Source organism: Myotis brandtii, unplaced genomic scaffold (genome assembly GCF_000412655.1).
Source record: "Myotis brandtii unplaced genomic scaffold, ASM41265v1 scaffold923, whole genome shotgun sequence".
In the NCBI taxonomy this organism is placed as follows: Eukaryota; Metazoa; Chordata; class Mammalia; order Chiroptera; family Vespertilionidae; genus Myotis; species Myotis brandtii.
Genome location: NW_005371804.1, coordinates 2,069,185 through 2,085,219, shown reverse-complemented (window position 1 = coordinate 2,085,219; position 16,035 = coordinate 2,069,185). Strand labels below are relative to the sequence as shown.

Here is a 16,035-nt window from a genome sequence, read left to right as displayed (position 1 = left end):
TTGAAAACAGGGAGAGACTTCCAAACCGTCAGGTGACTCTTTGTAAGAAGCTGGCGCACGGGCAGGGCTGCCCTTGGGTGCGTTAGTCCCCATGAAATCCTGCCAGGCCCTCCTGGAACCTCCGCAGCACTTAGCCGTGTGGTGGCTGGGGGTGCGGCCACGGTATCACCATGCGGTCTCCAGGGTGCGAACTCGGGGCGGGAAGAGAATCCAGCAGAGCAGGCTGGTCCCTGGGAGCAGAGCCCTCCACAGCCCACCCAGTAAGTGCTCAATGTGTGAGCATCTCTGCCCTAAACATGAGCATCTGCTGTGACTACGGTTCCGGGAGAGGGTCCTACTGTACGAAAAACCCACTTTCGAGGGGGCGTAATGAAGACTGGGGTCTTTGCTCACAAATTTCGGCTCCACAGGGGCACGTGGGGATGGACCCCTTGTTTGGCAGGACACGGGACTGAGCCCAGGACAGCTGGGGGCCTTTCTCCCTGACCCATCGCTCTGCACAATGGGGACGTCCGCCCAGGAGTGACCTCTGGGGCACCAGGACACTTGTCCCCTGTAAGCCAAGAGCCTTTTCTTTTTATTTGTTCCTGTTCTTAAAACACTAGAGCTAACTTCTTTCAATCTGGTAAGTTAATCCTAACACTGATCTGGCGGCTTATGCCCCTGGATGCGCACTCAGCCTCCAGCCCTCAGGCCACCAGCGCTCTTTTTTGAGCAGAAAGCGCTGCGGTTGAAGAGCAAATCCCACCAGGAGCAGGGCTGCCTCCAACAGCCAGAGCTGGATCTGGCGCCCCAGCTGTGCTTTTGGGAAAGCGAAGACCAGAGGCTCCCTGCCTTCGCCCATTCAGAGCACCCCGCCCGCTGTTCACCCAGCACCCAGCGCAGACCTTACCTGTTGCTTCTGGCTGCCAGTTCCTCCCTCATCTTTTTGATGTCACTCTTGCATTTCTCAATCTCCACCACTTTCAGTCCTTCCACTGGTGACAAAGAGAAACAAGGGGGTTACCATGGATACACAGAGAGGCTCTCGCAAGGCTGCTCAGTGGGGGCCGCCGCCTGACTCAGCGCAGTGGTTCCCACTCCTGCTCAGGCTGCCGCTGTTCAGGTCGGTCCCGCCGCCTACACTCGGCTCAGCCACAACTGACTCTAAGACTGTAGGCCTATCCCGTGGCCAAGTGTGGGCTGTCCCCTTCATCTGTGGGTTTCTATAGGATGAAGTCCTTCTCCCTGCTCCCTGAATCTTGACTTTTCTTGCACCTACTTCTAGTTTCTCTCTCCAGACCCCTAAGCATGAGTTGAGGACATAGGACAAAGAAGTCTCTTATCCAAAAGAAAAGAAAGTGGGGGGTGGGGGGTACTGCCCCAGGGCATTAAAATGCAATGGGGCTCAATGGGCAAGACCACAGCCTTCCCAGCAAGGGTTCACATTTCATTAAGGTTAAAGCTTTGCACTTAAGGTCCACCCTGGAGCAGTTCACCAGGAGGACCGGAAACCGGTGAGAAATTCACAGGCAGTGTTCAGGATGGGCAGGCCTGGGCTGGACAGCATTGCTGGAGTCCCCTGGCAGAGGTGAGCCCGAAAAGCCAGGATGCAGTTTTCATCTAAGAGTGAGCTGGGGCAGCCAGCCCGCGTGGCTCAGTGGTTGAGTGTTGACCTATGAACCAGGAGGTCAAGGCACATGCGCAGGTTGCGGGCTCAATCCCTGGTGGGGGCCGTGCAGGAGGCAGCCGATCAGTGATTCTCTCTCATCATTGATGTTTCTTTCTCTCTCTCTCTCTCTCTCTCTTCTCTCTCTCTCTCTCTCTCTCTCTCTCTCTCTCTTTGTCTCTGAAATAAAAAAGTGAACCGGGCCTTAGGCCTCCAAGCCCGCGTTCAACATCCAGCCTTTCACAGCGAGCCCAGAGGCAGGCGGCTTTGAAGAGGCTTTTAGATTAGAGTCGGTTACAAGAAATGAAAAGACTTTGTAATCACACCTCAATTTTTATGCAAAACAACGTGGCCACAGACACTCTATTCCCCTTTTCATCAAGAGCAGCTCTGAATGTGGCTAAAAGTCAAGCGCTGTGATTTCCGAGGAAAACAAAGGCGCTCCGCCTTCGCAGTCCCTCCCACCCCCAGGAAGTGCTGGGCTCTAGAGCACGCGTTGGGGGGCCTCTCCAAGGGCGGCGCCAGGGCAGCCGGGCTGGGACCATCACCTCCCTGGGCAGGCTTTCCAAACATGCCCAGGCTCAGGGGCCAGATGGGGGCAAGGCTGTGTGAAAACACTGCTGCTTTCTGCCCAACGTGACCGGAATCTGGAGGATCTGATACTCAAATCTGATCCTGGTGCCTTGCTTCTGGGCCACGCCTGGGACTCTCTCCCGCCTCAACCAGGACATGGGACCGAAGTCGGGGGCCTTAAATGCCAGTGGTTGGAACCAGCGAGGTGGCTGGCCGAGGCCAGATGCGCTGCCGTGGGGCAAGTAGGAACCTGGCGTGGGGTGTGTTTCTGCTCACTCACTAAGCGCACACACCCTTCCGCGTGGCGCGGGGTGTTCTTAGCTCTTCCTTGCATCACAGGGCCGGTTAGGAAGTCAGTGAAAGCCACGGGACCTCTTCCAAGAAAAGACACATCAGTACACGCCCTCATGGTTTGCACTTGGACAGGGGCGCTGTGGGGAGGCGATGAGCCTGCGTGTAGAGCCCGCGGGGGAGCTGCGCCCGGCCAGCCAGGGACCATGGTTACACTCATTATGCTTTAACCATCGTTTTATACAAAATAACAGGTGGTAATTGTGGAAACCAGGAAATACGGAGCATCTCAAAAAATATTTTAAAATCTATCTACGGTCTTCCTGGGGCAAAAAACCCCCCATTTCATATTAAACATATTCGCATGTACCCTCCCATGCATGTCTCCCCCTTCCCCTCAGCCCCCTTGCATTCTAACTATCTATCTACTCTTCTTTTTAAAAAGACAAACTTAGGACCATGCTACGTGTTCTGTTTTCTCACTTGCTTTTCTCCCATCGTCAACAGCAGCCGCCTCCCAGCATCCATATGGGAGTGGACGCAGATCAGAGTCTCTGGCCATGGATTGGGGGGTGATGTTAAAGTTAAGCCTTTTGGGCCACACAGTATAATATCACTCCTTTGAATCCCACCGATTCATGGCAATTACCTTTACGAAGAAAGAGCCTGGTTGCCACGGAAATTGATAGTGAGTCACAAGATGGCAAAAGTCATGCATTAACCAATGGAAGAGAACAACATCATCTCAGCCCCCCCGCCCCCTATGTTCGGATTAAAGAGCTGAACGTGGGCTGAGACGGTCACAGAGCGCCAGGCAGGCCAGGCACCAGCAGACCGGGGGCCCGACTCCCAGTCCTTCCCCAGATACCAGGCGGCCTTTGGAAGATTGCACAGCCCGCCTCCTGGACCCCTCCCAGCCCTGCCTGCCCGGCCTGAGGAGGGAGAAGGCCCCTCGAGGAGCTGGGGCCTCCCCGTGAAGAGTCCTACACAGACTCAGGGGAGATTCCAGTTGAGATTGCACAGCAGTTACATACATGTGGCCCCACTTGTCCATCTCGAACTTTAAACACAGGTGGGCACAGGCCAGAAACTCAAACGAAACCAGAGGTGCCCAGCCCCCCCCAGCACTCGGCTCATTCTCCCTCACCAGGCCCGGCCGGGCAGGCGGATTCATAGGGTGAGCACACCTGGACCCCTGGCGGTCCTCATGCGGACTGTAGATGTGCTCCGTTGGGAGGTCACAGGCCACTGTGAGAGAGAACCTTTAAGGATGATTTTCTAAGAGGGACCCTGGCTGTGGGGACTCAGCAGGCAGGAGCAGAATGGGACCCGGAGGCAGCTCTGCTCCACGCTGGCCCCTCCCAGAGCTTGTGGAAGAAGCCCGTGTGTGTGTGTGTGTGTGTGTGTGTGTGTGTGTGTGTGTGTCCCTTCAGCTGCAGAGCTGGTTAAAGCTGTTTAAAGCCATGTGAGCCGTTTCAACACTTCCTCCAAGGACTTTGGCAAAGAATTCACATAAAGCACATTTCCCGACTGACAAGGAGAAAAGCAAGGTTGGTTTCAGCTGCGAGTCTCCTCGATTGTTTGCATGACCCTCGGGGCCGGCTCTCCCTGTGGTCAGGTTTTAGTCCAGGCCCTGGGCACAGGCTGCCCTGTGCCCATCCTCAGGGACCCTGGCGCAGGGATCCCCCTGCACAGTGGCCGGTGGCCAGTAAACAAGGAAGGAAGTGAAACCCTTGCAATGCTTCATCGCTGACCAGGAAGTGAGCGAGGACCTGGGTGTCCTTTGTTTACAAAATAATCTCTAAGTGGAGAGGGACCCCAGACTCCTTGAGGAAGGCAAACATTTCACATGAAAAGGAAGAAAAGCTCTTAAAGCGAATTAAGGAAATGGGGAAATTTACATTTGATTCAGAAGAATGATATGTTTGGAAGGTGAAAAAAAAAAAAAAGCAGGAAATTCCATTGAAAACAAGTCAAACAATGTAATGTTGCCTACAGATGGCCGGTGCTGGCTGGCCGCCTGCTCGAGCTCCAGAAGCAGAAAACAGCTCACAATGACCAGAGAAAGTGTGTGTGCACGTGACCACGGTGCGTGGATGGGTGTGTGTCTGTGCATGTTTATATGTGTCTCTGTGTTTACAAGTATGTGCATGCGGGTGGGGGGTTATGCATGTGAGTGCATGTGGGTATGTCTCAGTGTCTTTATATGTGCATGTGTGTACGTGTGTGTGTGTGTGCATGTGTGTGTGAGTCTATACCTGGCCTGGGCCCAGTGGAGCAGTGGCAGTCAGTTCCTAGCAGCCTTCCCAGTCCAGCGGCCCAGGCCAGCTTGTCTGGCAGATGGCTGGGTCAGGATTGCCCTTCTGAGTAGCGGGATGACCTTTTCCCCAAGTGATCTGCACGAGAGGTCCAGCTGCAGGACCCCTCTCCTCAAAGACTTACCCTTCCCCTTCCAGGGTACCTGCCCCGTCCTTGGGGTGAGACACTGCTGTCTCCGGAGGCTCTGTGGAACGCATACCCCCTGGGGATTGGCGCAGGCACGACGTCCCTGCCACTCTGTGCTGGTGCAGAGGCTGCTGGAGGCTGGGAAGGTGGCAGCCAGAAGCACCAGGAGAGGTCCAGCCCAAAGCCAGGTGAAGTTCAAGGAGGTCGAGAGCCCTTCTGAGTCGTGGCCACATTCCTGATGGGAGGCGGGCAGCCAGAAGATGGGGAAGCCGGGGGCTGGTGGGAGCAGAGGCTCCCAAATGTGGCTGTGGGGGCCCACTGCCAAACCCACAATTCTTAGACCATTTCCCATCTCCCTCCCTACTCCTGAGAGGGCGGCTTCCTCCATCCCATTCCTGCACCCTGGGTCTTGGTGCTAGAAATTAGCACAGCCAGTAAGAACACCAGTAATTTCGACCTAGGCAGTGAGCCTGAGCTTGGAGGGCGGAGGCGTGATGCCTCTTACAGGCCATCATGTGAATTTGCAGGGTTTCTGTGGTTTATCCAAGGGCCCTGCAGGGAGATGCCTTCCTGCCAACGAGCAAGCCGGTTCTGGAGAATTCTGGGCCTCAGACAGGCCAGGGAAGAAGGTCCTATGGGCTGCGTCCTTTAATGGTCCTTCATTCACATGGCACGTGAAGGCAAAATAAAAACTCTTCTTGGCCTGATCGTCGTCTCATCGGCCAGACACCGGAAGCCACCCAAGTTGAGGTCAACATAGATCTCTGCAGGGGTTTTCAAAATTCCTTCATGGCCTCTTCGACTTGCCTGTTTGCAAGTGGTGGTGGGCGGTGGGCGCTGGAGCTGGCTTCCGTGTGGGGAGGGGGAGATGGGCGAGGGCAGGAGGAAGTGGGAGGAGCTGGAGGGCAGGAGGCCGAGCAGGCGGCACCGCTGCCCAGGACATTGGCAGGCCCGCCCGGTGGTGACCAACTTTCCCCTCCGTCAATGTAGACGGGGACTCAGCAGTGAACGTTCATTTTCTGTGTTCTTTGGCTGAACACCTTCCCATGTTTGGAAATGCCAAATGCTCACTGCAGTGGCTCACATCCCAAAGATGTGTTCACATCCTAAATCCTGGGACATGTGAATGGGACCTTATTTAGAAAAAAGGTTCTTGGCAGAGTCCTCCAGGTGAGGTCATCTTGGATTAGGGTGGGTCTTAAATCCAAAGACAGGTGTCTGTGTAAGAGACAGGCAGAGGGGACGTGAGCCACAGAGACACAGGGGGGAGAGGCCCTGTGAAGATAGTTTGGAGTGATGTGGCCACAAACCAAGGCTGGCTGGCAGCCACCGGAAGCCAGAAGAGGCCTGGAACAGATTCTTCCTCAGCCTCTAGGAGGAACCGACCCTGAAGACGCCTTGGTTTTGGACTCTGGCCTCCGGAACTGTGGGAGGATTCTCTTTTTGTGGTTTAGGCCTCCCAGTTTGTGGTACTTTGTCACGGCAGCCACAGGAGACGAATGCACGTTGTCTGGCCTCTCTTGCAGCAAGGGTGTGGGCACACGGTCCCCCTCTGTCCAGAATTTGAACCTGTAGCCGGTACTTGGAGAGGCAGCCTGATGTCTGCAGCAGTGCCCATGGGGCAGGTACCATACTTATGCGGTTCTGACGCGCAGCTCAGCATCCTCACGGAGTCAGCTATGCTGGGATTCCGGGCACCCTTCTTGCTGCAGAGCCCAGCCCTATTCCTGGGCCCTCCTGGTGACCATGGGAGCTCCCCAAAATCCTTTTATCCTTTTGAAAAAGCCCATTTTCTCCTGGCTGGTGTGGATCAGTGGTTACAGCGTTGGCCCAAAGACTGCAGGATCTCGGGTTTGATCCTTGGGTCAAGGGCATGAACCTGGATTGCAGGTTCAATCCCCGGCCTGGTCAGGGCACGGTGCATGCAGGAGGCAACCAATCGATATGTCTCTCTCACATCAATGTTTCTCTCTCTCTGCTCCCCTCCCTCCCTTCCACTTTCTCTAAAAATATCTTCATATGAGAATTTGAAAGAAAAGAACCCCTTTTCTGTTCAACGCAGCCACAACCGGTGGCTGCCGGCAGCCTGCTTCCTAACCTAAGTTCTCAGGCCCCCTTGTGGGCGCCCAGCCAGGAGTGGAGGAAGGTGACATGTCACAGAAGGGCAGGCGGCAGGCGGCGAGAGCAGCCCCGCCAGGAGCCTGGTGCTGGTCCCAGGCTTATTTACTTTTCTAATTTGCTGAGCGCATTTGAGCAAATCACTTATCTCTTTGTGGCTCTTCAATGGGGAAAAATAAAACTGCTCTGAAGCTCCCACGGTGAAAAGGATTTCAAAAGTGTCATCGCCCTTTGAGAAGTATGACTGTGCAAATCACGTTTCACGTGACTCTGGCGAATTGGCTTTTACATGCTCCTCAATTTCCTTTCCCCAAAACACCCAAGCAATTCTCGCAAGGTAATGAAAGGTGCCATCCAGCCGAGACCCGCCAGTATGAATCAGCCGGGCGGTGTCCGGGACGCCGCAACCCCGCTGGCTTCAGGTCGGGGTTTGCTTAGTCATCCTCGAGGCGAACAGATAAGGTGCCTTGAATCCCTGCCCTTTGCCTTGACATTGACCAAGAGCCTTCCTTCGAGTTGGGAGTTGGATGGGGCGCGTGGGGCTCCAGCACAGCTCCTTACTCACCGAGGAGGACACACAGGCCGCGCGACTTGAGGCTGCTTTCCTCCAGAATTCTAGCCCTGTGGCCACCGGCTCAAGACGGGCACCACCCTCCTTGCTCACCAGCAGGGTTCCTGCTTTCCTTGCGGTGACAGGGAACCGAGAGCTAACGGCAGTGGACACATGCCCCCAAACTGTGACACCACGGAGTGTGGGTCTGCGTGACCTCATTTACTTGAAGGAGACCCACAAGGTATTCACAGAAGCTCCTGTCCAGAGAGGCGTGCTCGAGGCTTCCTGATCTCACCCTGTGCTCTGCGGGCACGGCAACACGTGACCGTGTACTCGTTACTTTTATTTATTTAATTTTATTTTAAAAAATATATTCTATTGATTTTTTTTACAGAGAGGAAGGGAGAGGGATAGAGAGTCAGAAACATCGATGAGAGAGAAAAACCGGTTTGGCTCAGTGGATAGAGCATCGGCCTGCAGACTGAAGGGTCCCAGGTTCGATTCCAGTCAAGGGCATGTACCTTGGTTGCGGGCACATCCCCAGTAGGGGGTGTGCAGGAGGCAGCTGATCGATGTTTCTCTCTCATCGATGTTTCTAACTCTCTATCCCTCTCCCTTCCTCTCTGTAAAAAAATCAATAAAATTACTTTAAAAAAAGAAACATCGATCAGCTGCCTCCTGCACACTCCCCACTGGGGATGTGCCCGCAACCTAGGTACATGCCCTTGACCAGAATCAAACCTGGGACCCTTCAGTCCGCAGGCCGACGCTCTATCCACTGAGCCAAACTGGTTAGGGCTGTACTTGTTACTTTTAAAACTCGCGGGTTAGTCACTGCTCTAACCTTTGCTAACATGACATTTAGGCATTTCACAGAGAAAAGGCCCCACGCTTCCCTGGACCTCCCTCCCCTGGTTTATGAGGTTAAGTTAAACAGAGGTCAAAGGACACATAAGCGAAAGGAAAACCGAAGCTGCACTCACATTCCACGCGTTTCTCTAGCACTGCCAAGTGATTTGCGACTTCAGCTTTGAGTTCGTTGATTTTAAATGCTCTAGGAATGAAAAAAAAAAAGCCATAAGCCATACGTTTCTCAGAGTTAAAATGGGCTCAGCAAACAGCTGCTGGATCACGGGCAGGGGGAGGTGTGCGAGTGGGCAGGTGAGGGGGGCGCACAAAGATGCCAGGAGTTGCTTTTAAGGAAGTAGCACTGTCGGTGGTGCAGGGGAGGAAAGAGAGACGCTCTCAGGCTCTCTGGAGGTGTATTTCCCAAGTGGGACCACAGCAGCTCCCTGCCAGTGGGGATGTTTCCTTCCATGCCTGGGAGTGCGCCCGTGCCCCGAGGGGCGCTCTGCTCTCAGCTGGATGCCCCCCCTCCCCCGGGCACACACCACCTCAGGGCACTGGGTGCCCTCTCCACGCTCCAACCCAGTCAATAAGACAATTCTTGGGCTTCAAGAAAGTACCACCCAGCCCAGCCAGAGTGGCTGAGTGGTTGAGCGTCGATCTATGAACCAGGAGGTCACTGGTTCGATTCCCGGTCTGGTCGGGGCACAGGCCCAGGTTTCGGGCTCGATCCCCAGTAGGGGGCGTGCAGGAGGCAGCAGATTGATGATTCTCATTATTGATGTTTCTCTCTCTCCCTCTCTGAAATCAATAAAAATATATTTAAAAAAAAAGAGAGTACCACCCATATGGCCTCTCCCCATTTGAACTCCCCTGGGCGGTGAGATACCACAGTGACCAGAACGGGAGGACAGCCCAGAATGAAACGGTCAGTAATATTTTTATTACTGATTTCAGAAAGGAAGGGAGAGGGACAGAGAGAGAGAAACATCAATGATGAGAGAGAATCATTGATCAGCTGCCTCCTGCACGCCCCCTACTGGGGATTGAGCCCACAACCTGGGCATGTGCCCTTGACCAGAATCCAACCTGGGACCCTTCAGTCCACAGGCTGATGCTCTATCCACTGAGCCAACCAGCTAGGGCAGAAGGCCCATGTTAAAAATGGTCTCAGTGCTTGTAGCCGGAACTCCGAGTCCCAGCAGAGCCTGTCGAGAAAAATCTCGGCAATACGGGCTCTCACTCTAACAGCGCCCACCTCACACGGTCTGGGACATAAGGTCTTTGCTGTAAGTGCTTCCTGGACCCCACCCCATGGGCTGAGTACAGAAGTCGCTGCTCTGCGAAGGCAGCTCCTCCAGGCAGGAGTCTGCGGCCGAGCTGGGCTCCCCCCGCCACCGAGAGAACAGGCACACGGCTCCGGAGGACACGGCTCTGAAGTCTGTACCTCGAGAACTGCTCTGCAACCTGGGTCAGCACGCTCTGGATTAACTCTTCTTTCTCTGCAGAGCGAAAAAGAAAGACAGATGGCAAAAGGAAAGAGGTGCGGGTCCGCCCGGCCTGACCCACCTGCTGTGGGCACGTGGCACCGATGCCGCGGCGAGGAGCTGTCCGCCTTACCTGGATGGAAGCTCCGACACTCCGGCAGCACCCCAGGACCGCTCTGTCCACCTCCAAATGCTCTTTCCCCCTGGCCTGCTCCAGGCCACTAACCTGCCTTTTAATGCCTCTCAGCAGAGGGGCCCTCCCATCCCAGGAACCGGCTATAAAAGCAGGCGGGACTGGGTCTCTAACTAGGGGATGTTTTCACAGAGTTCCCTGGTTCATTTTATGAGGGCAATTACCATGACAGAGCGGGTTCAAGGCATATTTCCAGTGCAAAACACGGTGTTCTCTTCTCGGGGCAGGTCCCGAGAGAGCGGAAGCAGGCGAAACCTGTCCCTTTGTTGCCTGGCACGCAAAACAGGCTGGGCGGCTGGATTACAGGGCACAGACCCAGGCTGAACTTGACCTGCCTGGTTTCCTGTTTCCTGCCTGGCCCATGCTGGGTACCTCTCGGGAAGGTGTAGATGCCCACAGACCTGTCTCTCTCAGCAGTCTATGCTCGTGGACGGGGAGCGATCGCTTCTTGGCTGCAGGGTCCCATCAGTTCATGCCCCTAAACACTCAGAACCTACGCGAGGCTTAGTGAGACTCTGCGCCTAACCCTTCACTAAAATCAAAAGAATCCTGCCAAGCAAACAAAAAATCCCAATAATCGCCAGGCCGGAGTGGCTCAGTGGTTGAGCTCCAACTTATGAACCAGGAGGTCACGGTTCGATTCCCGGTCAGGGCACATGCCTGGGTTGTGGGCTTGATTCCCGGTAGGGGGCATGTAGAAGGCAGCTGATCCATGATTCTCTCTCATCCTGGATGTTTCTCTCTCTCCCTCTCTCCCCCTTCCGCTCTTAAAAAACAAAACAAAACCCAATAACCCAATTGGGCCATGGGGTTCTGAAGCTGGAAATGCTCAGATGCTCTGACCTAGTGTCTCCATTTCTAGGAAATACTCATGTCTGTGCACAGAGCTGGCCGCCAGTGCTATTTCACATGGTGAAAGCTGTAACCGCCTATATGTCTATCGAATGGACATTAAATAAATGATGACACATCCATACTCTGGGATCCTATTCTGTTATTAGAAATAATGTCTTGGAAAATGTTCATGTCTATTGTTAAAGCAAAAAAAAAAAAAAAAGGATTGTAAAACAGTATGATCCCATATTTGGAGACATTGGGAGGATACAGTTTGAAATAATAATGGTAGTTATTTTTTGATTGTAAGACTTTATGTAAATTTTATTTTCTTATTTTTGCTTCTCTGTATCTTATACATATAGGTAATACGCATGTTTATTTCATTTAAAAAATTAAAAAAAACTAATCAATCTAAATTAACCTAATGAAAGGGTAGACCAAGAGACCAAAGGTTCCCTCTGGCATAAGTATTCTATGTCTTGATGCGAAGAAGAAAAATGACGTTTTGTTATGTTTCTGGAAACTATAAGAGTGAAAATGTCAACCAGGAAACTTTCATAGAGCTGTGTGTTGAGCTGCTGCCCAATCCAAGGCCCTACACTTCTGGGGGGCTCACACCCACCAGGGGACAAAATTGGCGACTCCATCGATGGGAACCACCAGTGCGAAGGCTTCACAGGCCTCCTTGGTGAATCAGCAGGACTGCCGATCACTTATCCTGAAATCTTTGGCAAAAGTAATATATCACTCATGTAACCTCCAAGAGTTAATGATCTCAAAGTCTTGAGATAAATTTAGAAGGCCATCAAACAATTGACATTTATAGACGGCTCCACCTAACAGTAGTGGGACATGCGTTCTTTTCAGGTGCCTTCCAAGATAGACCACATCCTGGACCGTAAGGAAAACCTCAACAAACGTAAAAGAACTAATACCATAGAGCGTATGTTCTCTGGCCACAAGAGAATCAAGGTAGAAACCAGGAACAGAAATATAGCAGGGAAGCCTCCAAACACTTGGAAACCAAACAGCACACATCTAAGCAGCCCATGGACCAAAGAGGAAGTCTCTGGAGAAATTTAAAAAGGCATCAAACCAAATGAAAATGAAAATATAGCACAGCGAAAGGTAGCTGTGAGACATAGCAAGGGCAATGCGGAGAGGACATTTATAGCACCCAGTGCTTACATTAGAAGAGAGGAAAAGTCTCCACTCCATAATCTAAGAGCCCAAAAAAAGCAAAGCAAAATAAATCCACAACAATAGCAGAAGGAAGGAAGGAAATAATAAAGTGCAGAAATCGATTAGATGGAAACCGGAAAAACAGTGTAGAACATCAATGAAAGGAAGAGCTGGTTATTTAAAAATATCAGTAAATTGACCAACTTTGAGGAAGACGGACAGAGACACAGAGAGAAGACATAGATCACCAAAATCAGAACGAGAAAGGGAAGATCACTCCAGACCCTCCAGGCATCAGAAGGATTATGAGGGAACACTACGAACAACTTCATACACACACATTTGACACCTCAGGTGGCAATGGACCAATTCCTAGAAAAGCATGAACCACCACACTCATCTAACATGAAACAGGTAATCTGAACAGCTAGTTACTATTGAGGAAATTAAATTTCTAATTGAAACCCCCCAAGAAATTATCAGGTACAGATGGTTTCACTAGAGAACTTTACCAAACATTTGAAGAAGAAGAATTAAGACAAATCTAAACAACTTCTTCCAGAAAACAGAAAAGGAGGGAACACGTCCGGATTCATTTTATGAAGCTAGTATTAACTTGATACCAAATCCAGACAAAGATAACCAAAAAAGATAATACAGACCAATATCCCTCATGAATACCAATGTAAAAGCCCTTTAACTAGCAAATAGAATTCAGCAATATATAAAAATAATTATACATCGAGATCAAGCAGAGTTTATTTCAGGGATGCAAGGCTGGTTTAATATTAAAAAAATCAATGTAATCAACTATATTAACAGGCTAAAGAAGAAAAAATTATACGATCCTATCAATTCATAAAAAGCACTTGAAGAAATTCAACATCTATTCATGATAAAACCCTCAGGAAAACAGAAAAAGAGGGGAACTTCTTCAAGTTGATAAAAAAAATCTGCAAGAAACCTATAGCTAACACTATACTTAATGGCGAAAGACCGAATGCTTTTTCCTGAGGTTGTGACAAAGCAAGGATGTCTCTCACTGCTCTCACTCAGCACAGTGCTGGCAGTGCCAGCTGGCGCAACAAGGCAAGACAAGGAAGTAAAAGGCATGCATATCAGAGAGGAAGAAATATAACCGTCCCTGTTTGCTGATGACACAATTGTCTATATAGAAAATTCCACGGGATCTATAAAAAACCCTCTTAGGACTAATAAGTGAGTTCAGCAAGGTCACAGGATACAAGATATACACACGCAATCAGTTGTATTTACATATATGACCAATGACCACATACACACTGAAATGAAACCATAAGGCCACTTACGAACACTTCAAGAACCTTAGGTGCAAGTATAACAAAGCATATGCAGAAGACGTATGCTGGAAACCACAAAATATCCAGGAAAGAAATCATAGAAGATATAAATAAATGAGACCTACCTGGAAGCTTCAACATAGTAAAGATGTCAATTCTCCCCAAATTGACAGACAGGTTTAACACAATGTCTATCAAAACCTCAGCAGGATTTTATTTTTGTAGAAATAGACAAGATTTTCTAACATTTATATGGAAATAAAAAGGAACTAGAATAGCTAAAACAATTTAGAAAAAGGAGATAAAACGAGAGGAATTGCCAATCTAATTTTAGGACCTAATATACAGCTACAATAATCAAGACGGTGTAATACGTATTGGGAAAGATACTGAGGGACACAGGCACAGAGGTCAATGGAACAGAACAGATAACCCAGAATCATATCCACACCAATATGCACAATTGATTTTGATCGGTGTCACAATGGAAGGGACTTGGGTGTGGCTCTAAGAGGGGAGTGTGAGGGACCCTGTGGGTTGGGACATACTGTGTCTGGACTGTGTCAGTGTCAACAGCCCGATTGTGGTATCTCACTGTAGCTTGCAAAGATGTGATCATTGTGGGAAAACAGTAAAGGTTACATGGGCTGTGTTCGTATTTTTTCTTACTGTGTGCATCTTTAATTATGCTAAAACGAGAGGCATGGGGCACGAATTCATGCACCAGTAGGGTCCCTTGGCCTGGCCTGCGGGATCAGGCTGAAACTGGCTCTTTGACATCCCCCGAGGGGTCCCAGATTGCGAGAGGGTGCAGGCCAGGCTGAAGGACCCCACTAGTATATGATCAGGGCCGGGGAGAGACGCCGGAGGTTGGCCAGCTGGGGAGGGACCGTTGAAGTGCTCCAGGGCGTGTCCAGCCCTTCTCGCTCAGTCCCTATCGGCTGGACCCCAGCAGCAAGCTAACCTACCGGTCAGAGCGTCTGCCCCCTGGTGGTCAGTGCACGTCATAGCGACTGGTCGACCGGTTGACTGTCCCGTGATGGTCAGTTCACATCATAGCGAGCGGTTGAGCAGCTTTAGCATATCATTAGCATATTACACTTTGACTGGTTGAACAGCCAACAAGATGACCGGACACTTAGCATATTAGGCTTTTATTATATAGGATAAAAAGTTTAATGGAGGAAAGAGTCTTTTCAACAGGCGGTGCTGAAGCAATTGAACACTCACCGGCAGAAAAATGAGCCTCGATCTAACCCTCAACACAGTTTATCTAAAAATTAATGCAAAATGGACCACAGATAAAAAATATAAAACTTGAACATTTTAGAAAAAAAATAGGAGAAAATCTTCAGGATCTTGGGCTATGCAGGGAATTCTTAGATTTGACGCCAAAACCACAGTCCATACAAGGAAAAATTGATAAACTGGATTTCATCAACATGGAAACTTTTGTTCTGAGAAAGATCATGTTAAGACGGTGAAGACACAAGCTCCAGTCTCGGAGAAAATATTTGCAAACCACACATCTGACAAAGACTTGAATATAGATTATGGACATAACTATCAAAACTCAGCAGTAAAAACCAAAGGACCCGATTTGAAAACGGGCAAGAGACACTGGCAGACACTTTACTGCAGAGCATGTACGGATGGAGAATAAGGACAGGAAAGGATACTGAGCGTCTTTAACCACCAGGAAATGCGAACCAAAACCACAGAGAGATTCACTGCGCATTTATCAAAAAGGCTAAAATAAAAAACAGTGACAACCCCAAATGCTGGTGGAGACGTGGATCACACACATGGCTGGCGGGAATGTAAAATGGTACAGCCGCTCTGGGAGATGGTTTGGCAGCTTCTTAAAAATTCTAAAGATGCAACTCCCGTATGACTTAGCAATTGGACCCCAAAGCAGAGAAATGAAATTTTATATTCGCACAAAGGCCCGCACATGATGTTCCCAACAGCCTTATTTGTAATAGCCCCGAGACTGGGGACAACCCACAGGCCCTTCAGTGGGAGAACAGATAAACAAACTGTAGTCCACCCTGAAACACAACTCAGCAATAAAAAGGACTGAACGATCGCGACACACAACCAACTGCACGAATTTCCAGAGAACGCTGCTGAGCGAAGGAAGCCAGTGGCAAAGTTACCTCCTGAATGACTGCATTCCCAGAACACTCTGGAAACGACAAGATGATAGAAATTGAGAACACATCGGGGATTGCCAGGGGATAAGGAGCTGGTGGGGAACGGAAGGAGCTTGGTGTGGCCCTAAGAGGGTGGCGTGAGGGACTGTGGGGTGGAGCATTCCGTGTCTGGCCTGGATCGGTGTCAGCCCGGCCGCGGTATCTCGCTGTAGCTTGCAAAGATGTGACCCTTACAACTGTGTGAATCTTGAATTATTTTAACATAAAAAGTTTAATAAAACATTTTAGAGAGAGAATGGAAGAAAAGAGTTAAGGAGGGATTTTCCTTTGGACTTTTGTGGTGTGATCCTTTGAGCATTGTGGGATTTTCATGCCTAAATGTAATTT

At 50.4% G+C, this 16,035-nt stretch overlaps 1 protein-coding gene across 1 annotated transcript in view; it reads right to left on the bottom strand.

The window, feature by feature from the left end:
* The window catches only part of PDE9A (phosphodiesterase 9A), a 61,954-nt gene that overhangs the window by 27,537 nt on the left and 18,382 nt on the right, over window positions 1-16,035 (bottom strand). Inside the window, exons 5-7 of the mRNA XM_014532909.1 lie at window positions 9,922-9,976; window positions 8,612-8,682; window positions 893-977 (exon numbers count right to left, since the gene is read on the bottom strand). Coding sequence (XP_014388395.1) covers window positions 893-977; window positions 8,612-8,682; window positions 9,922-9,976 — 211 coding nt within the window. The remainder of the gene's footprint in view (window positions 1-892; window positions 978-8,611; window positions 8,683-9,921; window positions 9,977-16,035) is intronic.